The following is a 20,996-nucleotide window of genomic DNA, read 5'->3' on the forward strand; positions in this document are numbered from 1 at the left end:
CCGTGAACTGCTAAGTGGAAATACATTACAGCTATGTAGTTCCTTTAAATGTATCTGTCCAGAATCCTGTTCAAAAGAAGCACACAACAGTGGGTGGAGGGCTTGGCAACGTGACCAAAAGGAGAGGCACACAGGTTCCCTCCCTCCAAGATCGGTGGACCACACGGAGGCCCAGACCCGAGGCAGAGAAGGGCCTGGCTGGGAGGGGAACCTCCTGTTCGGCCAGGTGCCAATTCGGACGGTTCATCGCGGCCCGGACTCGACAAACGTCCTCCCAGCAGGGATGGCGCAAGATCCAGTATAAATCACCTGCGCTTTTGGTGCCGGATTCGCCACCCTTGCCAAAAGGCCGTGCGGTTGCCAGGGACCAGCAAGACATGCTGACAGTGTGGAGAGGAAGCGCTTGGATGCTCGGGGAAAGAAGGGCTCAGCGGGGCCTGCGGCAGCGCAGTCCTCGGGGCTGGGGGGCTCCAGCCGGTGTCTGGGCAACACCCCTGGACTTCTGGCCAGTCAGGTGGCCGCTCCGCATCATGTGTCTCCCTACCGCTCGGTTCAGCGAGCAGCACATCACGCGCTTCGCCCGCCTGCCCTTGAGCGAGGCCAACCTGCAGCTGCTGTTGCCTTGGGCCACGGGTGGCCCTCACTCTTCCCACCCCTCAGCACCCGGGCCCCAGCAGGGGCAAGGCGCTGCAACAGGGGGTTTGCCCAGGCGGCCGCGCTTGAGACTCGCGCTCCAAGCTGAGCATGTCGCCAAGACCGTACCTTGCAGAAAACTCTCCAGTCACACTGGACGTTCCTTGCAAGACGCCTAAGAGGAAAGAAGGATGAATAAAAATAAGGAAGCCCAAGGTCAGAGGATGAGGAAATGTAAAAGATGAGGACAAGAGAGAAGCAAAGAAGCAACTGGGATCCGTCTGCTGGGCAGCTCTGCCTCCTCGGAGGACAGTGCGGAGTTTGCTCTGGGAAGTGGTTCTAACAGCGCGATTCCTCTGTTCCATCAGCTGCGCAGACAAGATGTAGGACTATTGACAGGAACAGACTGTCTGATTGGGAGAACGCATTCAGCTTGTGAGAGGAAGCAGCTGGCGAGAGGAGAAATGGTGAAGGAAGCTCAGATACAAGAGGAAAATGGAGGTGGCGGCGGCGGCGGCAACTCTGGGACAGGTCCGGGGCTGGGCTTTGCTCTGCACTGAACCATCTCCGCCCTGCTCGGGAGACGCGTTTCCAGGAAACCTCCTTGCTGGCTTAGCCGTTCATTCCTTTGCGTTCCTTTGCATGCCACTGAGAAAACCTCTCCCCGCCCCACCACACAACCCCTTTCCTAACACAAAGCCGGCACACTTATGATGAGCTGTGAGTTTCCCCGTGCCCAGCAAGGAGGGAGAGGCTTCCCGGGTCGTTCTGCCAAGACTGGTTCTTTAAAACTCAGCCTTGCCAAGCAACCTGTTTTGCCTGGTTTCCTATCAAGTGCCTTTCCTTAGGTGAAGTGCCTTTTATGATTCTCCTCACACTCTTTGCAAAACTTTCAGTTTACCTATGTATCCGAATCTCTTCTGCAAAAACGCTAACAAACCGAAGCAGCTTAGCACTTTTCTGTTTGCATTTTCTCCTCTGTTTCTCTCCAGAGTGCTTAATTATACCTTGCTTAAACTCCCTCGCCTCTGCTTCATAAGGCCCACAGGCATGTTCTCACGTGGCATCCCTTCAGAGGGGCTGGCTTGCCCGGTGGCTCACAAGCCACCTTCCCGGGCAGAACGGGCCCCGTGCCGGCATAGCCTTGGACATCCCCGTGGGCCCCTGCCAAGCCCCCGTCCGCCTCTGCCCTTGCTCAGCCTTGCAAAAAGGCTCTGCCTCTCCTTTGTCACACACCAGAACAGGGCATCAGCTCTGGTTGAAGACATGTCAAACTACAGCTCACCACAAATTTCTGGTGGAGACAAATGAACTGTGAAGACAGATAACATGTGGACAGAGACAAGCCCTAATGAGAAGCCCGAGTGAGCCTGCGACAATGCCGAGGCTCAGCGGCCAGCAAACACCGCGCCCTTACGCCGTCAGGCCCGAACAAAGGAAACGCCACGACTGACCATTTCACTCTCCTGCCAGCAGATTCCCGTTTCATGTGCACGTGTGTGTGCGCGCACGCACACACGCACACACAGAGCAGCCTTCCCCCCGAGTAGGGCTCTCCAAAGGGACCCCGAGAAGGCATAGTGGCGCATTTCGGAGCCGCCTGGACTTCTGCCTGTGCTAGAAGACGGCTCTTTCTGAGCCCAGGACTGGGGAAATACCTCGCGTTTACTGACAGGGCAGAGCCTGGATGAAGGGCAGCCTGCCATGTTTTCAGTCTGGAGCAGGAAAAACAGATCCACAGTGGAATGCTCAGATGCAGCTGAACCGAGGACACGCTGGCGTGGAGCAGGTGCCGCTGACCCGCAAGTCCCGCAGCGAACAGCTGAACGCCCGCATCAAGTGGCGTGGTCCTCGGTCCTGTGCCAGCAGCCAGGATGCTGCGAGGACTCTGCCTCGCCCAGTGCCAAGAGTCGAGCCTCGTTCACCATTTCTCCGGACTCTCACGCTTCCTCCCTCCTCCGTGTGAGCTTAGCAAACATGAAGGCCAGGGGCTGCGCCTGCAGAGGCGTCCCTCTCCTGGCCTTCAGTCCAATATACGGCCTGCCCGTTACAGCAACAAAGACGGCAGCTTCAGGCATTCAGTGATCCGCCCTCTTCCCGGACCCCACCCAGCTTCCCTGCCGTGGATGCCATTGTGCATTAGCTCTGGCCAGTATGGCACTCGGGGATAGCAGACCTCGGCTTCCTGGACAGATAAGACATACGCTCATTCACCAACGGGAACACAAGAGTGGCTGCAGAGGGCGGCCGGTCTGTTAGTGCTTCTTGTAACGATTCTTTGGGGTTTCTCCACAGCCGGTGGTGTCGCACGAGAGGACGCTGGGCTTCTTGCCCAGGCCGATGCTCCCCAGCAGGTCCGGCAGCTCGCGTGTGATGGCCCTCTCGATCTTCTCCAGGAAGCAGCCCCCCATGTAGGAGCACTGCTGAGCAAGCAGCTTGAAGGAGTTAATGGGGTTGATCCCAAAGAAGTCCTTGTACGCCTCGCGGTTGGGGAGGTCGAACTTGCTGACGTTGGTCTTCGCCAGGATGGACTTGAAGATGTAGAACTTGTCCGGGTCTTCCACAATGTCCTTGAACACAAGCTCCCCGTCGCTGAAGAAGGTCATTTTGTCCTTGTAGGTCTGCAGGTAGCGGTCCACCAAGAGCGCGTGGATGCGGACCCGGATGGCGTGCTGGCGGATGAAGGCGATCTTGTTCTCCAGCCTGTTCTCGATCACCTGGTTCAAGTCTTCCAGCAGGGAGATCTCTTCTTTCAGGAAGAGGTCTCGGTGGGTGTCCGGTTCGTACTCCAGGGGCCAGAAGGAGCTGACGTAGACCCTCGGGGGCTCGGTGACGTTGATCAGAGGAGCCAGGCTCCAGAACAGGGCTCCGTACACACGCATCAGCTCCTGAGTGGCGAGGCTGTCCGCCTTGTTCAGGATTATCCGGATCTGAGACTCCCGTCCTTTCAGCTGTCGGAAAAGCATCTCCAGCTCCAGCCCCACATCCAGCTTGGTGGGGTCAAACACCACGAAGATGAGGTCAGCCCTGTCGATGAACCATTGGCAGACGTCGTTGAATGGGTAGCCTGTGGGGGGAGGAGGGAGAGCGACATCAGGGCAAGACCGAGGGGCAGTGAGGCACGCAACAGGCGGGTAGCCCTGCGTGCCTCGGAAAAAGGGGGAGTAAGGTCGGACCCTGAGAGTCCTGAATGATTGTGCAACAGCCATCCTAGGCACTCTTGCGTCCTGAATCAGCCTTCTGACATCAGTGGCATGCTCAGCCATTTTTCCAAAATACTGACCGAGATGGTCTTTTATTTAACCAGATCAGGGCAGCTGGTTGCATGAAGCTGCGGGCAGCGTCCCCACAGGAGTGGAGCCAGGTGCTGTTTCAAGACCTTCTAAACCTTCGGAATAGCCTTTACCTCGTTCCTGCTGCTTTCGGTTTTCAATGATCCCAGGCGTGTCCACAAAGGTCACTCTCTCCAAGAGCTTATGAGGGACCTCGATCCCTATCAGCTTTTCCAGAAAGTTCTGCCCAAACTTCTCGAGCGGCGAGAAAGAGCGGGCACTGTCTGCAGCCATGACAATGCCTTCAATGGTCTTCAGCTTCGGTCCATGCATGATGACGGTAAACTCGGAGGTGGTTGGCTCTGCCCCTGTTCGAGAGAAAGCAGAAGAGGAACAGGGCAGCTGAGATGTTTTTGGAATGGTCCCCTTTTGGAAACAGGCCAGACCGAGCTCCACAAAGCCCTGCTCGCTATCTGCGTGGAATAATCTTAATTGGCTCCGTGCTGGGAGGCCAGAAAACGCAGGTGCTCCCACTGGGTTTCAGGCAGCCCCCGAGGGGAGGTCTCTGGGCACGGAGCCCTTCTGCCCCGGGGCCTGATGCAGCTAGGCCTGAGCCGGGGCTTGCCAAGCCGCAGACAGGAGCAGGCTGCCGTGGGGGCCTCAGGCCCACGTCCAGCCTGACCTGTCCCGAAGTCTCAGAACGCGAGTCAGGCCCCCTCCCGGCCTCCTCTTGAAGAGGGTCCGATGCCTGAGCAGCCCCGGCCCAGGGAGACCTGTCTGCCGGGTGCTGTCTAGCTTCCCTCCTGGTCTGCCCACAGGACCCCGACGGTCCCCTCCCCATAATAGACAGGACTGGCCCCGCAGTGCCTGGTTAAGGGTGGGGGGCAAGCACCTGTGTCCTACCTGTGTAGAGCTGGTACGGAGTGTCATCCAGTCCCAGGAGGTAGTTGATCATGGTGGATTTGCCGACACTCCATGGTCCCAGGAAGAGCACCATCGGCTTGGACGTGATCTCCCCATCTGCAGGGGAAGCACAGCCGCCGCCGCTGAAACACCGCGAAAGGTTCTCCGAAGAGGCGGCAAAGCCTGAACCCTGATCTGGGCCCTCCAAGCCCCTGGCCGGGCACCAGCCCATTCCTCCCGCAGGACAACCGAGGCAGGCCAAGGAAGACAGACCCCAGCCCCAGCGCTGGCAGGGCCAGGTGGGTGGCAGAGCCGTTCTGCTCCCAGAGCATCCGCCAGCCGCAGCAGTCCAAGCCGCTGGGAACCAGGTGGGGGCCTCTTGCCCACGCCAGCCCTCCCTCCCGGGGGGCCCAGGCTGCTGCTGGGCCACTGCGGTGAGCCTTCTCCCGCCGAGGCTTGGGAGGGCTCCACAAATGAGCGAGGCTGTGTGGCACCACATGGTGGCCGGCTGCCGGCTGCGCGAACTCTCCGGGCAAGCGACATGCGTGTGCGCACACACAGTGCGGGGGACGCCTCTGGACGGTCCTGTATGGAAAAGCCCTTGGAGCGGAGAATGGGCCGACACTGTGGAGTCCGGGAGAAGAGCAGGCCTCCGCACAGCCCCTTCCCTGGAGGGCACCGTGACACCGCCTGCCATGGACCACCCCAAGCGAGCAGCCGCGCACACCGCCCCGCATGCCGCCTCCTCCCAGGTCGCCAGAGCTTGGGCTCGACGCAGAGACGAGCTCGGGCGACGACAAAGGCGCAGCCTCAAGGCCGACCCCCGTTCTGGAGCAAGCCGGGTGGCAGGGAGGGAGAGGACAGAGGCCTCACCAGCATGGATCGTGGCCTGCATGCGCACGGACAAAGCAGCTCGCTTGCTTCGCCACTCCAGCACCCGGCTGCACACATGTATTTGCGTCTGCCACTGTGCACACGGGTGCATTTTCCTGCGCCGCAGCCCCTACGCCAGGCACTCGCTCGCACTCAGGCCAGGAAGCACGAGACCCTCGTGATGTCGCATGCAAACCCCTCCAAAAGGCGGGACGCGCGTGTTCAGCGGCACCCCACGGACCTGCAGTCAGTCGCTTGCCTATGGAAGGACAGACGCCCCCAGCACCAGCAGCAGCTCCTGCAGGCACCCACAGACGGGGCAGGGGGCTCAGCCCCCCAGGAGTCCCATTTGGCGCCAGGGCCTGCCAGCCCACCGAGCTGCTCCCCAACGCATGCGCCGGCCTGCAAGGCGACACGGGGCATCCCGGTGCTTCCCCTGCGGCAGACTGGCCAGGGGGGCACGTTCAGCCCGCCGAGGAAGAGGGAGGAGGAGCCGCTGCTGGCACAGCAGGAGGAAGCGGCACAGCGGGAGCGGGCAGGGGCGGCGGGCTAGTGGGGGGCACAGCGAGGGAGGGGCTCCACGGGAGAAGCCGCATTCACATGCAAGGGCCAGGCAGCCATACCCACCTGTGGCTGAAGAGCCCAAGGTGCGTCCGGGGTAGGCTGGCGGGAGAGGGCCGGGGGGAGAGAAGAGGCACCGTGAGTAGGAACGGGTTTGATGGGGGCGCTTGGCTGGGTGTCCACTGAGAGCCGCTCAGGGCTCGGCCTTCCCACGGAGAGGGCTCAGGACCACGGAGGGGGTCCAGCTCCTTCCGCTCCCCTCTTGCCCGGAAGAGCGACTGCTGTCAACAGTCATGCGTCCACTAAGAGTACACGCTCAGGACCCCAAAGGTTCGCACGCAAGGTACATGCATATCCCATCCCAGCTTTGGGGGAGAAGCAAGGCCGATACGCTGCAGTTTATTTGCCAATAACTTTGAGACGCTGCTCCTCAGTTGATGCAAATCTCAACGCAGTTTGCGATTGACAAATAAAAGCAAATTACAAGGGAGCGCGAAGGCAGCTTGCGGCTGGGGAAGGCGAAGCAAGGGGGAAGGAGCCACGAATGCCCCGGACACCCTGCCCTGCGGCCAGCCACGCTTTGGGGCACCGCCATTCCGGGGGGGCGGGGGGGGCACAGCGGAGAAGAGGCATCGCCATGCCACGGGGAAGCAGGAACACGGAAGCTGTGACGAGGGCCAGGGGAGATGCTCCTAGCGGCGCCTCCGCAGGCCGCCAAACATCCGGAAGGGACCCTCTCCCTCAGCCTTCTTCAGCTCGCGGCTTAATGCTCAGCAGTGACGCAAACGGTTGCGAGCAGAAATGTCCAGGTAATTTTCAACCCCTGGCGGCCTTTCCAGGAAAGTCGAGGCAGGAGCCCTGGTGGAACATCGGAGAGCCGCTGCTGCCAATCCGTGTTGACGGTGCTGGACCAGGCGGGCCAAGGCAGGCTCTGGCTCAGCGTTGGGCAGCTGCTGAGCATGCCACGCCACTAGGGACACGGAGAGCAGGCGCAAGCCACGCGCCCTGCACACCCCTTCGGGGAGGCTTGCGGGGCCGCTGGAAAGGCAGGAGGTGAGCGCGCACGGTGGCCGGGACGGGGGCCACGAGGGCCCCCCGCGCGAGGGCCCCGTTCTCGGTCTAGGGCCTGGCCCCCATCCTCAGCTGCAGCTGCACCCGGCCAGGCTCCGTGAGCCATAGCAGAGGTTCTCTGGGGAGAGCTGAAGGGCGCTCCGGGGAGACCCCCCAGGAAGCGCAGCCCCTTCCGCCTGCGGAGCAGCTTTCCGGCTCCCCGCACGCCTACCTTGAAAAGCAGCTCAGGGAAGCGGCCGGCAGCGCGTCGCCAGCAGCCTGCGCCCACTCATCGCACGGCCTTACCTGTGATCTCGTGCTGCCGGAGCTCGTTGTACCTGTAAGACTGCTCCACGGGCTTGATGGAGGTGTGGTAGATCTTCCGCAGCCTCTGCAGGGTGCCTGGGAAGCAGAAGGCGGCCGTTGCACCGGCAGCCAGCCCTCCACCCCCGCCCCCACGATAGTCCTGGGGGAGCCGCCCTGTGCACTCGCCTGCTCCCCACATCCCACTGTGCCCCCCAACATGCATTTCCCTGGCATCCAGGGGCTGCCCTCCAGGGGCTCTGCTTGCCTGCTGTGTTTCTATGCTGCCCACGGAGGCTCTCCGAGTGGTTCACAAGCAACACAATCCAAAAATACAGCTATGATATAAAACCTTTAAAGGTCAAAATCGAAGTGAAAGCCAGCAGCGGTGCCGTGATCCAAAAGCACGACTCGAACACCTGGACACGGGCAGCCGGCCACAGGAACCACCCTGCGGTCACCCCAAGCCGGACTACGGCAGTGCCTTCCACGCGGGGCTGTGCTTCAAGGCCGCTTCTTTGGCCGAGCGCTGTTCAGCAGCCGGACTGAAAACCGGGCCCAAAAATCAGGTCTGAATGCAGAACCCACGCGCACCGGCTGTCGACGGGCTCCTGAGTCTGACCGGGGCGCTGGTTCAACCTACAAAGCCTTGCATGGCTGGCACTGTCCTCCCGCCCTGACTGCCCAGATGCGGCAAGCAACAGCCCACCTCCAAGGGCTGTCCCGGGGGGATGCTCGGAGGGTGGCAGCAAGGAAGAGGCCCCCCACCACGGTGGCATCGACTCCCCCCTGCGGCCCACCTTTTGGGCCCAAGGCGAAGACCGCCCTCCACGCCCAAGGCCTCGGACAGTGCGGCTGCAACATGAAATGAGCCATTGAGCTCTGCTGCCTTTTTACTACGACTCACGTGTCAACTGAAATAGCTTTGAATTGTGTAGAACAAAACGCAATGTGCTGTTTTATTTGTATTTTGTAATTGTCACGAATTGTTGTGAACTGCCCAGGGAGCGCTGGCCATTGGGCAGCACAGGAATGAAATAACACATAAATAAGAAAAAAAAGTGGGGGGCTGAAAGGCCCCCCCCCCCGGCCTTTAAATACCGCAATGCAGGTGCCAGGCAGGTCTGCCGGGGGAGCACACTCCACCACCGGGGAGCCACCACCAAAAGGCCCTTCCCCTGGGCAGCCACCTGGCTCCCCTGCCACGGATGCCAGGCAGGTGCTGCGCTCTGAGGTGCGGCCGGGAGCGGGTGCCGCCTGGGCTTGAAGCAGCCTGGAGCCGCGTGGGTGCCCCCCCCCCCCCGGTGCAGTGCCAGGCCGGGGCTTCTGGCATCGCCGAGCGAGCGGGCAGCCCGCGCCGGCCCTGCCTTCTCGGTCCGCCCCAGGCGGCTGCGGGACGGTCCCCGGGGCGTCCGGCGCCCTCTTCCCGCTTCGGCAGGAGCCGGGGCTCCTCGGGGACGCCGGGCAGACGGCAGCGCGGGGAAGGCGCCCCCCGGCCGGGAGCCCACAGGCCACCCGCGTGCGGCGCCTCGGAAGGCGCGGCGGCGGGTTCGCGGGGCGCCTTCGGCGCCCAGGTGCCCGAGGGGCGCGGGGCTTTCTCCGCAAAGGGGCCCCCAGCGGGGAAGGCGGCCCAGGCGGGGCGCGCATCGGTCCGCGCCGCCTCCAGCCCGGCCGGCCCCCTCCGCGGACTGCGGGGCGCCGCGCAGCCCTCCCGCGCCGCAGGAGAAACCGGGCGGAGGGCGGCGCCCTGACCGCGCTGCGGCGCACGCGGGAGGCCCGCGGAGGCGGCCAGCGGCAGCGAAGCCCCTCCGAGCCCTGCGCCCCCCGCCCCGCGGCGCCGGTGCCGGTCCGCTCACCTGAGTAGTCGTCGGCGGGCTGCTCCTCCGTCAGCTTCAGCGTGCTCTCGATGTGGGCGCGGTCCCGGGCGGCGGGCGCGGCCGCCACCTCCGCCTCGTCTGGGGAGAGAGCAGAGAGGCGCCTCAGCGCGCGCGCCCGCCCGCCGGGGGGGCCCTCGCCCCGCGGCCCCCGCCCCCCGCCGCGCCCGCGGCCGCCCAGGCGGAGAGGTTCCGGCCAGCGGGCGCGGAGCCTCCCCCTCCCGCCCCCGGGCACGACCCCAGAGCAGCTGTCCGTGCAAACCGGGCGTGGGGCGCGGGCGCTGCTCAGCCCAGGGCTCCCCCCCCCGCCACTCCCGGGCCTGAGTGCCCCGGGGAAACGCGGCCGTGGCGGGGCCTTGGGGGGCAGCCCGCCAGCCTCTGCCCGGGCCGGCACAGCCCTCCGCTGGGACCCTGCTCCGTGGCGGGAGAGCTGTCCCAGCCCCCAAGGACCTTTGCCTGGTTTCCGTCCTGCATTCCTGCCCCAAAGCTGGTCCTTGATCCTGATCAACAGTACCCTACTTAAAACAACATGAGAGAAACAACTCCAACATTCGCCCAGGAGAGCTATAAATGGCAGGAACCAATTTGGAGCCCCATACGCAAGCTGGCGGGACATGAGCACTGGGCCTTCCCAGGCCTCAGGGCCAAGGCGGCTGCCAGGGAGCGGTGCCCACCTTTCGCTGGGTGTTTCGCTGGTTTTGCCTGATCTGCGAGGTCCGTCGGGTGGGGCGTTGCTTTATTTTTACGTGGTGCTTTTACTGTTTTCAAGATTTTTAAAAAATACTTCCTTCCCATGCCTTTGGTGCTAGAGCACCTTCAAAGGCCAGAAAATGGGGGACCCCCGGTCACTCCTTTCAGTTGGAAGGTCAGGGGCAGCCCTACAATCAGGGTGGGGAGCAGAGGAGAGCCCTTGGGGGACGGAGCCCGGTGTGCCCCAGGGCCACCCCAAGCCCCCCAAGTTGGCCCGTGGGCCCCGGGCGCAGCGGAAGGCAGTGGTCCATGCTAGTTCTGAAGCAAGGCTCGGGGGCCGGTCTAGCCAGCCGCCTGACACGGACCAGGGAGGGGGCCCACGTGGCCTTGCGTGTGCGTGGCCTTCCGGGGGGTTGGATTCCACGTGGTGATGCTCACAGTGATCTGCATTTGGCCAACCTGAGCTCCAGGGCCAGGTCAGCGGGCGATGCCAAGCTGCACCCATCCCCAAGTTCACATGTGGCTGATCAGCAGGGACGCTTGCGGGCCGCCCGCCAGGCCTCTTCGTGCCAATGCAGAGCCCACCGCTCCTGGGCCGGCCGGATCCCAATTCCTGTCCGGGTTCCCCGGGAGCAGCCGAGGCCTGCGCGGTGCCTGGCAGCCTGGCTCGCCTGCACTGTGGCAGGAAGAGTGGAGCCCATCCCTCGGGGCAGCTGCAAGCTGCAGAAAGGCTGCCCAGCCCCAGATCGGCTGAGGTGCGACGCCAGTTCCAGCATGTGTCCCCCGAGAGCTGCATTTGCCAAGGGAAGCCCCCTGCCTCCGGCCCCCACCGCAGCGGCAGGAGATCCTGTGATCCCTGGCACAGCGCCTGTACGGAGCCAGCTTCTGACATGCAAGGAAGCCCCTCCGGGCGGCCCGGCAGCAGCCGCAGTGGCGGGCGGCAGGGATGCCTGCCTCGCCGGACCGTCCCTCGGAGGTGGGGCACAAAAGGCACCTCAGTGGCTGGGCTCAGGAAAGCCCGTGCAGCACACCTGAGAATTAAAATTCTCAGGTCAAGGATTGCGCCTTTCAACTTGGTAACGGTACAGTATTTAGTTTTTGTGTTGTTCTGTTTATTATTAAATGACATGTTATTTCCACTGTGATCTTGATGGCGAAGAAGAAACCCTTTTGGCTTTAGGGAGACCCCGGATGCTTGCGCAATTTCAGCAATGCTCTTGCTTTGTTCCTTTAGCTTTCCCCTTACTTGCCTCCAAAAGGCTAAACTGGTTATCTCTGGATCGCAGCTCAAATTACTGACCCTGCTCTGCACGGATTTTGCATCTCACAGGAGGTGAGAAGATGCAGACACGGCACAAGGCACATGGTCCTTGCTGATTTTGGACTCTCCTAAGAATCTGAAACGCCATTAAACTCGGGCTGCCCATCCCGTCTGGAGCTGGCCTCTGGCAGCTGCCAAACCGGGGCGAGGCTCCTGCCCTGGGCCCCCCGCCCGGGAGCAACGCCGGCAGAGCAGCCCGGCTGGGCCTGGAGGCCATTGCAGACGCTGCACCGCTTAGCACTACAGTATGGGACGAAAGAGGGCAGAACCTCTCTGGGCCAGCTGGCCAGCGGCCTCTGCTGCGGGGAGGTGGCCGGGACCCGCCGTGTCAGCTGCTCCAGGTGCCGAGTCCGCAGCCAGGGCCGGCCGGGCCGGCTCCGAAGGCGTCTCCTGGTGCCCGCTGCTGGGAGAGCCAGAGGCGGCTTCCTGCCCTTGGGGATGGGGGTGGGTGCCCGTGTCACGCACACCCGCGGGGCCAGGGTCTCTGCTGAGCTCCTTGTCCTCCAGGCCCGCCTTGTCCACGCCTTGCCCCCAGCCAGCCCCCTCTTCCACAGGCTCGGTGCCGTGCTCGCTCTCCTCTGGGGAAATGACCCCCTCTTGTTTTTCTCCTTCCCCGTGAGAAATGTGCTCTTCTGCCGAAGAGTTTTGCTCGGTTGGGGCTGTCGTTGCTTCATCTTCGTCCTCTTCCTCTGACAGGGGGCCATCGTCTTCCTCCTCTGAATCTTCCCCTTCCTCCGAATCATCCTCTTCCTCCGAGTCGTCTCCTTCCTCCGAGTCGTCTCCTCCATCATGGCCGGCAGCGGCTGGCCTTGCCGTGGTGGCCCCGTCGTCCTCTTCCGAACCCTTTGCTTCCAGCTGCTCAGGACTGTCCTTCACTTCCCTTCCTGCGCCGTCTTCCTCTCTGGAGCCTCCCTCCGTGTCTTCTGCCTCACCCGGCTCCAGGGTGCCCTCCTCTGTTCTGTCGGGCGCGCCCTCGGCATCCCGTGCCGGAGACTCGTCGCTGAGGGCATCGCTCTCCTCAGAGGCGCCCCTGTGCTCCGTGCCTGAGCCAGCAGCGGCCTGCGTGACATTGTCCCGCAGAGGGGGCAGGGCCCCCTCTCCGTCCTCACGGGACTGAATGGGCTCTCCATCGCTCTCCTGCTCTCCAGATGAGCCTCCCTCCTCTGGGCCGTGCACAGAAGGGCTCTCAGGCTCCTTCTCCGGGCTCCGTCCACCATCTCCTTGTCCGTCCACGTCGTGCCCTCTGCTGGGAGCATCCTCCGGTCCAGCAAAGTGGGCCGCATTCCCTTCCAGGCTGCCGGCTTCGGAGATGGGGGCATCAGCGTCAGCATCCACCTTGGAGAAGCCCCTCGCGAGGGGCGCCCTCCCCCTCGCGTCCACGGCAGCTTCCTTCTGGTGACTGCCAGGGGGCTGGACGGGGGTGCCCGACCCAGGAGGCACAGCGGCCACGTCTCCACAAAGCAGTGTCTCCTTGTCCACTAGGCTTTGGTCTCCGGGCAACAGGCCGCCCTCCACAAAGCTGGCAGCATCTTCTGTGCCATCCGGGGCAGACACTTGCAGCTCTAAACGGTTAGAACACGGTCAGTCAGTTTGGTCTGTGCCTGGCTTGCCCCTCTCCTCAAAACAGCCCGAGTGGCTTTGCAGGCGGGACTCAGGCCAGACGCAGACCCGGCTCCCTCCTCTACCGAGGGCAGCGTGAAGCGGGGGCGCGTCCCGAGGTCCGTATAAATGCACTTTCAGTCCTAGCCCTCGTGCTTGCCCTGCTCCTACCAAGGCACCGGGTGTGCGCAGGTGCCGGCTGGGGGCCCCCCGGCAGTCCTTAGCAAGCCTTCTGGCCTTCCTGGCCGGGCTTCTCGCCCTTCCAGCCTACAGGCAGAGAGAAAAGGGACACAGCAGCTGTGGAAGGGAACGCCCCCACGGAAGAGAGCCGCAGCAGCCACGGCCGGAGGCGTTCGCAGGTTGCAAGGTGCTCTCCCCGGCCTGAGCAAGAGACCGAAAACCCCGTGGGCCTAGGAAGGGCCCTTCCGGTGGCCCCGAGGCTCCCTGGCCTCCTCTGCTGCACCGGCACCTCCCGCGCCCCTCCCACGGAAAGGCAGGAGTGTCAACATCGAGCAGGAAGGAAGCCGGAGTGCTCTTGCCGCTCGCTCCGACTGTGCTTGCCCGGGCCGGACTGACGCGACCGGGATCCAGCCTCCTGAAATACTTGTGGCACAGTGAGAGGCCCGTGCCTGTCCGGATCCACCTGCGCTGCCAAATACTGCGGCAGCCACAGGCCCAGGCGAAGCCCCATGTCCAGGCAGGCCCCGCAAAAGCACTGCGGGGGTGGCGAAGGCGGGGCTGGCGATGGGGCGGGACCGCCCAGACTGGGGGCAGGGGACGCTTCCCCGCCAGGCTGCCCGGCGCCGAACTAAAACATGGGCCCACGTTCCGTGATGGCAGATCCCGGGCTTGGCGGTCCGGGCACACACGGATCTCTCGGCTCATGCGGAGCCCTCCACTGGAAAGTCCCGTTTGGCAGCCTGGGGCCCAGATCTCTTCCACCAAGCCCCTCCGATGCCCACCGCCGAACGCTTGCCCAAAGGGAGATGCAGGGGGGGGGGGAGAGAGAGAGAGAGGGAGATCAAGCTCTCCACACGGGAAGGGTCAGGAGGCTGCTCTTAGGGCCGCTGGCCCCCCACCCATGTGCCCTTCTGGACCTTATATGAGCCCTTCCCTCCCCGCTTGTCCTCAGTGCCCCCAGAGTGGGGCCTTTAACTATATCAGGCACCAAATTGTGCTGAGCTGCAGATGGTGAACAGGATGATTCCCATGCAGCAAAACGGGCTGAAGGTTACGGGCTTAGCACCCAGCAGCCTTCCTCACCGGGCTAAAAATACCCCTGCTGGTGGGGGGCCGGGGGCTCGGCTGGAGACAGCCGGGCCAGAGAGGCTGCCTGGGCACCAAAGAGTCCCAGGAGGGTGGGAGTCCCTACTCCAGGCTCCGGCTTTGCTGGGGGGCAGGGGATGGTGGGGGAGGAAGGGCTCGGGTGACCCTGTGGCCCCACTGCCGACTGACACGCTGTGCGGCATGAGGGACCCCACGCCCAGACATGCGGGGGGCTGCCGAGAGCCAGGGCTGATCGCATCGGAAAGCCAGAGGTCTGCTCACAGTGCCCGGCATGACAGGCAGCCCCCCCCCCGCGCCCTTCGGTTGCCAGTCCCCGGCCCCCTCTGTGGCGAGGCCTCTTTTCCCGAGGCCGATTCAAGGCATGGCCACCGTGAAGGGAGCAGCGGCCAGGCGAGGCGAGGCCGGCCGCTGCCCGTCAGAGCTGAGCCGAAGGGCGTGTGTCCCATGCGGGGGGGGGGGGGGGGGGCTTGGCTACGCACTGTGTGGCCAGCGTGGGGCGAGGCGTCCCCTCCAGGAGCCCCTCTGCGTGGGAGGCGCACCCGCCTCCGGTGTGCTCGGCCAGCTTGGCCACACTCCGCACGTGGCCCACCACTCCGGGCCCCAAAGCCCGCTCCGTCTGCCAGCGGCAGAAACGCCTCTCTGCCCACCCGGGGGAAACCCGCCCGGAAAGCCAACTGGCTCCCGCAGGGTCTGCTTTCTTCCTGCCGAGCAGCATTGCCACAGGGCGCGGGGGCTCAGAGGTGCCCCCTCGGGCACAAGCTGGATCACCACGGACCCGCGCAGCAACACAGAACAAAATGCAACCTTACGAACAAAGTTAAAAAGCTGGACCGTTAAGATGCTGGGAGGAGGAGGAGGAGGAGGAGGGCCTCACTCAGTGCCGGAAATGTTCCCCATCTCTCTGGAGATGCCCCCTCCATGGCCAGATCCTGAATGCCTCCAAGTCGGGGGGGGGGGGCATTGCATGCCCCATGGGCATCAGTGGTGGGGGGAAGCCCCTGATGGGGGTGCCAGAGCCTTCATGGAGCTGCTGGGGCAGGGAAGGCAACAGGCTGCCCCCCCCCCCATGCAATCGCAGCCGCAGGGACCCCGTGCAGATGCCCCGGGGGTGGGAGAAGGCGCAGCTGCTGACAGCCTGTGAGCACCAGCGTGAGCCACGGCACGTGTGGCTGGTGGGTGCGATCACATGAGCGGGAAGGGTTAGCCGAGAGCCGGCCCGGTCCAGCCCGACTGGGACTCGGGAGACCCGGGTTCTCGTCCCCACTTGACCCTGAAGCTCACTCAGTGGCTTCGGGCCCACTTCCTGAGACTTTGGGAGGCGCCTGGGCTAGCGAAATCGGCCAGCTAGAGTGCGCCAGCCGCGCAGCCCCGAGGTGGGGATGCTTCCTGGTGCAGATGCCCCATTGGGCTGAACCGCCCTGCCCGGGGCGGCGGCGGCTCGTGGAAGCGGCCGTTCCTCGGGAGCAGGTCTCCCGCGGCCTCTGCATGTCTGTGCTGGGTGGGGCTTGAGGCCGGACGGGTCGCGGGCCGGGGAGGCGCTCAGAGAGAGGCACGCCAGGGATGCCCTCCCGGCGAAGGAAGCCCCCGCAGATCCCGAAGGAGCGTCTTTGTGCCACGCGGTTCTGACCGGGAGCCAGAATCCGGGCTTCCAGGGAGGACCCGGCAGTCACCTTAAAATAGCCCAGCTCTGTGCCTGCCCTGGCGCGGCTCCCGGGATGGACGGCTGCCCACCCAGCGCATGCCCGGGCGGCACATCTGGTGGGGAGCCCAGGCAGCTCCCCACGGGGAGGATGCTTCTGCAGCTGGGGGGCTCCCCTGGGGCCGCGGCTTCCTCCTGCTGCGGCAGCCGATGGCCCAGCCACAGTCCGGAATCCCAGCGGCTCCCCGGGGCCTGTTCACACATTGTCAGGCAGGGTCGACTCCGGTGCCGCATGCAGGGGCAAGGGCAGGCCAAAACCGAGGAAGAGGGCAGCCACACTCTAGCCGTCGCAGCCACCTGGAGCTCAGCTGAGGGCTGCTGGGGAAACTATGGGGGCCGAGAGCCCCAGCAAGGACTCTTTTCCCACGCAGAGGGGAAGCCTCACCCGTTTCGGGAACAAGAGCCAACTCCCGGGAAACAGGCACGAAGCGGACGCTGCCTCTGAGCCACAGCCCAGCCAGTCTGGCCTGCCACGCGCCCTGGGAACCCACGGGCAAGACACCGCTGCAGTGGCACCCACCAGCCCGTATTCCCCAGCAGCCTGGACCCTGGGACGATGAAGTCGCCAAGGCCAGCAGGCACAGATCAGCGCCTCCCCATAGCATGGGTCCAATGCCCACGGCACCTGGCAAGTCTGCCCTGCGCCCCCCTTTTCCTCCAGGACTCTCCGCCCAGCCTCACGGGATGAGCCAGGCGGGTTCCAGCAGGATGCGCCCTCCCCACCGAAGGCGCGGCTTTGGACGGCTCCAGCATGCCTCCCCTTTCCGAAGCTCGACCGGCGCACAGCTAGCCACCCTTCCGAACATCGTTGCCACTGGAGCGTTTCGGTCGCCCTGACCGCACTCTCCCCAGCTCTGCAGGCTCCCTTTCGGGTGCTGTGACCAGAGCGGTCGCTGGCACTCTAGGAGCGGCCGCCCCGGAGATTTGCGCAAGGGGAGCACGGTCACGGCGGCTCTGCGTGAGCACTCCCTTGCGCTACAGTCATCACTGCACACGTAACAGCCCCGGCCTGCCATGGATGGGGAGGGGGGATGCGTGGCCGCACAGCACACGGCAGCTTCATGCCAACAGGCCCGAGGAGGGGGGCAGCGGTGCGCCGCCCGTTTGCCCGGCACGCTGGAATGAAGCTGCGGGGCCATGGAGACTCCGGCCACCAACTGCCGCCGCTTCCTGGTTGCCTCTCGGACAGCTGGGACTTGCCGGGCCCACTCCTGACCTCTGCGAGCGCTGGCTGCCCGCACGAGTCCTACGATTCTGGAGGAAATAGGTGCCCGGAAATGCTCCATGCCACGCACGTGGAATGTACCGGTCCCATGCGTGTGCATGTGTGCGTACGGGTGCTCTGGTTTCCTGGAACCCAAACCCAAACATACCCCTCACCAGCCCCAAGTTCTGCCTCGACAGCACACTCTGGAAATCAGGTTCGGTGACCTGCGCTGACTGCATGACGGCCATTCGCAGGAAGGCGGTGGCGGAGCAGAGATGCCGATGGAGCGGGGACACCCCCCTGCCGGCTGTCCCCGGCCCCGAACGGAGCCAAAGCCACTTCCTCGTTCTCAGCATGCCTCCGATCTGCAGTGGCCCGGGAACTCTGGCAAGGTGGGCCAGTGGCAGGCCCGGCCGGGAGGCACTTCCGAGGCTCGAATTGCCCTGCGGGTACCACCTCGCCCCACCGCCTAAAAACGGCCACAGCGTGTTCCCCTGCCGAGCAAATAGCATCACTGCCGCAATTAGCAACGGGCCCTCGGCAGTGGAGCGCCCTGTGCGCCCATCGGATGCAGCATCAAACCCGCCGTTGCCCCAGAGAAGCGCCTCCTGCCCTGGCTCCTGCCTCCTCCCTCCTTGACATCTGTGCCATCATAAATGTGTACCGGGGGCGGGAGGAGGCACCGGGGGCGCCAGGCCTTGAGCACCTGGAAGGGAGACCGAAAGATGCACATTTGACTTTTCCCAGAGGAGCAGCTACAGCGGCCTCTTTCCACACAAACAGCAAAGAAGCTCGTGGCACCTTGAGGATTAGCACAATTATTCCACCACATTCTTCCGTGGGTGAGCGCCCACCTCGTCAGATGCTGAGCTTAACGAGTGATGGAGGCCGAGGCCTCCCGCACGTTCGGCGGCCCAAGCGGCTGAGCGAGAGCGGCTCCCCCTCCGAAGCCGAGAGGTGGCATCTGCTTCCTTGAGGGTTCTCAGCCAGAAAGTGATGCACCAGGAATCACCAGATTGGCTTCTATTTCTGGAAGAGAGGTGTGGAATTCCTGCACAGGGAGCAGCACCCCTCTCCTTCCCAGGGCGGTGTGGGCTCCAGAATAGGGCACCACCCCCACGGAAGGTGCCAGCAAGATCCCTCAGGAGAGAGAGACGCGGAAGTGCCGGCGAGCGGCCAGTGGCAGGAGCAGTACAGGGGAACAAAGCCGCCCCGGCAAAGGCTTCACGGGACGCGGGACCCTCGCGGCCTTCAGAGTTGGACTCCAGAAAGAGCCTGCAGGACAGACGGGGGCAAAAAGCAGGGCCGATGCCAGGAGGGGCGATGCCAACGCGAGGCAGCCTTCGCTCGCAGGGGCAGCGGGAAAGGGGTCAGGGCTGGCAGGTGCTGCCATTGAACACCGGGCGGAACGGGGCGGGCAAGGCCTGCCCAAGGTCGTCGTTTGGCCGGGCGCACACCTCTCCAAGCCCCGAGGAGAACCGCAGCCTCGCCGAGCAGAAGGGGAGGCGTGACGGAGCCCCAGCGGCCGAGGAAGGAGGACCAGGCCTGCCGCCACCTTCGCTTCCCGAACCGGATGCGTCCCGAGGCGGCACCGGACCAGGCTGCACCTGGCTCCAACCAGTCCGTATTCACGTTCTCAGCTACTGGCTCCACGCCCTTCAAAGGGGCATCGAAACAGAACCCGGCGGAGCAAAACGGTCCCCGGAAAGGGGGTGCCTCATCAAAGAGCAAAACTCAAAAATTAAAAAAAAGCAAAGACCAGGCAACACGCAAAATGAAATGCAGGCCTTTACGACCAGGTTCGGTTGGGAGCTGAACTGGGTGCGCACCCCTTGCTGGGCGGAAACACAGCCGTGGCTGCCGGGGGAGAGGCCGGAGGAGAGCACGGCTTGGCCCCGTGCGGGCCGGGGGCAGAGGCTGGCCAGGGCCGTGTGCTTCCCGCAGGAAGCCAGACCGGCCGGCCCTGCCATCTCCGCAGCCAGCAAGCTCGAGCCGGGCCTTCCTGCCAGGACCACACAGGGGGGCCATGGGGAGCCTCCCTGCCCAGTGACCCACACCCCCGGGTGGGCCCTGCCCAGAGACCAAGCCCCAGCACTGTCTGCGGCCCGAGGGACAGAGTGTCTCAGCTGACGATCGAGAGAAGACGGCTGGGGCCACGGCAAGCTGCCGCCACGCGGGCCCGAGCCCCGAGCATGTGAGGTGGGGCCCGAGCCGGAAAAGGTGCTCTCCCAGCAGGAGGGGAGCAGGAGCGGGGGCAAGGGGGCCCTTGGCAGCCCAGGCACCAGCCCAGGTCGGGCTTCCTGGGCTCGGGAGTGCTCCGGTTGGCAGCCAGGCCCGGCCCCGCCCCTGCTGCAGCGTGTGCACACGCGTGTGCAAACGCTGGGCTCCAGCACGCCGGCTCGTCGGGAGGCCTCCCGGCGCAGGTCAGCCCATTCCAGAGCTGGCAGCCCCTTCCGGCCCTCCACCAAGGCCGAGGCATGTGCTTGGAGGGGACCCCCCGGGAGCGGCAGGGCCGGTGGGGAGGGGAAGGACGGGCCCCGCGGGCTCCGAGGGGGCTGCCCGGGGCACCGGGGGTCACACAGGGGGCCGGCTGCCCAGGGAGGGGACCCCCGGCCCCCAGTTCCCTTTGTTCTGTGGAATGAGAGGGGATGGCCTTAAAAGGACGAAACGCAGGGCACCGGCCCTCTGCGAGAAGGCAGCAGCTGAGCTGGCAGGCCGAGGCGGGGGGGCGCCCGGGGGAGTTTGGGGGTCCAGTTACACGCCTGTTTCCAAACTTAGCTGCCCCGAGGCAGCTGGGAGTGCAGCGCCGGCAGGGAGACCAAATTAACTCAAGGGCAGTCAAGGGGACGGCTCCATGGGGCACACGCCCCTTCGGCAGCAGCCCCCGGAGACGGCCGGCCGAAGGCGCTCGCCAGGCTGGGCCGCTGCCCGAGACACGAGGGGTGTCGGGGCAGCTTCGGCTCAGAGCCCCACCGCCCCGGCGCCTCCCCGGCCCCTCGCCCGGCTGTCCAGCAGGCCTGCTCCTGCACTGCGCTCCGCCACCGACCCCCTCGCTGCCCCTCGCTGCCCGGCCAGCTGCGGGGGAGGCCTGCCAGCCTCCCCCACCACCCCGCCACACCGCATGCACCGGGGGCTTCCCACGCCCTGCAGGACGGCCGAGGCCCCCCTGCAGCCGCCCCGAACAGGTGCTGCCCGCCACGAAGGGTGCCACGGGTGCCCACAGACGGTGGGAGGCGCAGCAGCGGCCTGGGGGGGCGGGGGGGCGCCCGCGAAGCAGCGCGCCGTACCTGCAGTCGCGATTAGCAGCAGCGGCGCCACGCAGCAGCAGAGCAGCCCAAGCCCTTTCATGGTGGCCGCCGGGAGCTGCCTCCCCTCCGGTCTGCTCTCCGCCGAGGCTCCTGCAGCAGCTGCCGGCCGGCCGGAGGCCACACAGGGGTGCCTGGAGCCGCACTGCCGAGGCCCCTCCCCGCCGGCCACTCCAGCCGGAACGGCGTCCGGTCGCGAGCCAAGTAGGGAGAGGGGTGGGGCAAGCAGCTGGCGGGGGGGGCGCTGGGCCGCTGTGGGGGAGCGCCCACACCCCTTGGGAGGGGAGGGGTGCCTGGTCAGCGGCCGGTGGGAGCACTGGGTGCAGCTGGGGGGAAGGGGACCCCCGGCCCCTTCCCATGGAAGACTTGGCCCCCACAGGGCTTGGTGCAGGAAGCCCTTCGCGCTGCGGCTTGTCTGG

At 64.9% G+C, this 20,996-nt stretch overlaps 1 protein-coding gene across 2 annotated transcripts; it reads right to left on the bottom strand.

Annotated features, from left to right (window-relative positions):
• Window positions 1-246: 246 nt before the first annotated feature.
• On the bottom strand, window positions 247-20,718 carry SRL (sarcalumenin). 2 transcript variants are annotated; one of them, XM_044433371.1, is made up of 8 exons: window positions 20,560-20,718; window positions 11,750-13,042; window positions 9,452-9,550; window positions 7,599-7,694; window positions 6,309-6,344; window positions 4,809-4,925; window positions 4,040-4,273; window positions 247-3,700 (listed from the first exon to the last, which is right to left on the bottom strand). In XM_044433371.1, the coding sequence occupies exons 1-8, from the start codon at window positions 20,618-20,620 to the stop codon at window positions 2,889-2,891; spliced, it is 2,748 nt and encodes a 915-aa protein (XP_044289306.1). In that variant the 5' UTR covers window positions 20,621-20,718; the 3' UTR covers window positions 247-2,888. The 2 variants fall into 2 exon arrangements, with proteins under 2 accessions (XP_044289306.1, XP_044289307.1); XM_044433372.1 differs by lacking the exon at window positions 6,309-6,344.
• Window positions 20,719-20,996: the final 278 nt, after the last annotated feature.

This window comes from Varanus komodoensis, unplaced genomic scaffold (genome assembly GCF_004798865.1).
Source record: "Varanus komodoensis strain SLA01 unplaced genomic scaffold, ASM479886v1 scaffold26, whole genome shotgun sequence".
NCBI classification, from domain to species: domain Eukaryota; kingdom Metazoa; phylum Chordata; class Lepidosauria; order Squamata; family Varanidae; genus Varanus; species Varanus komodoensis.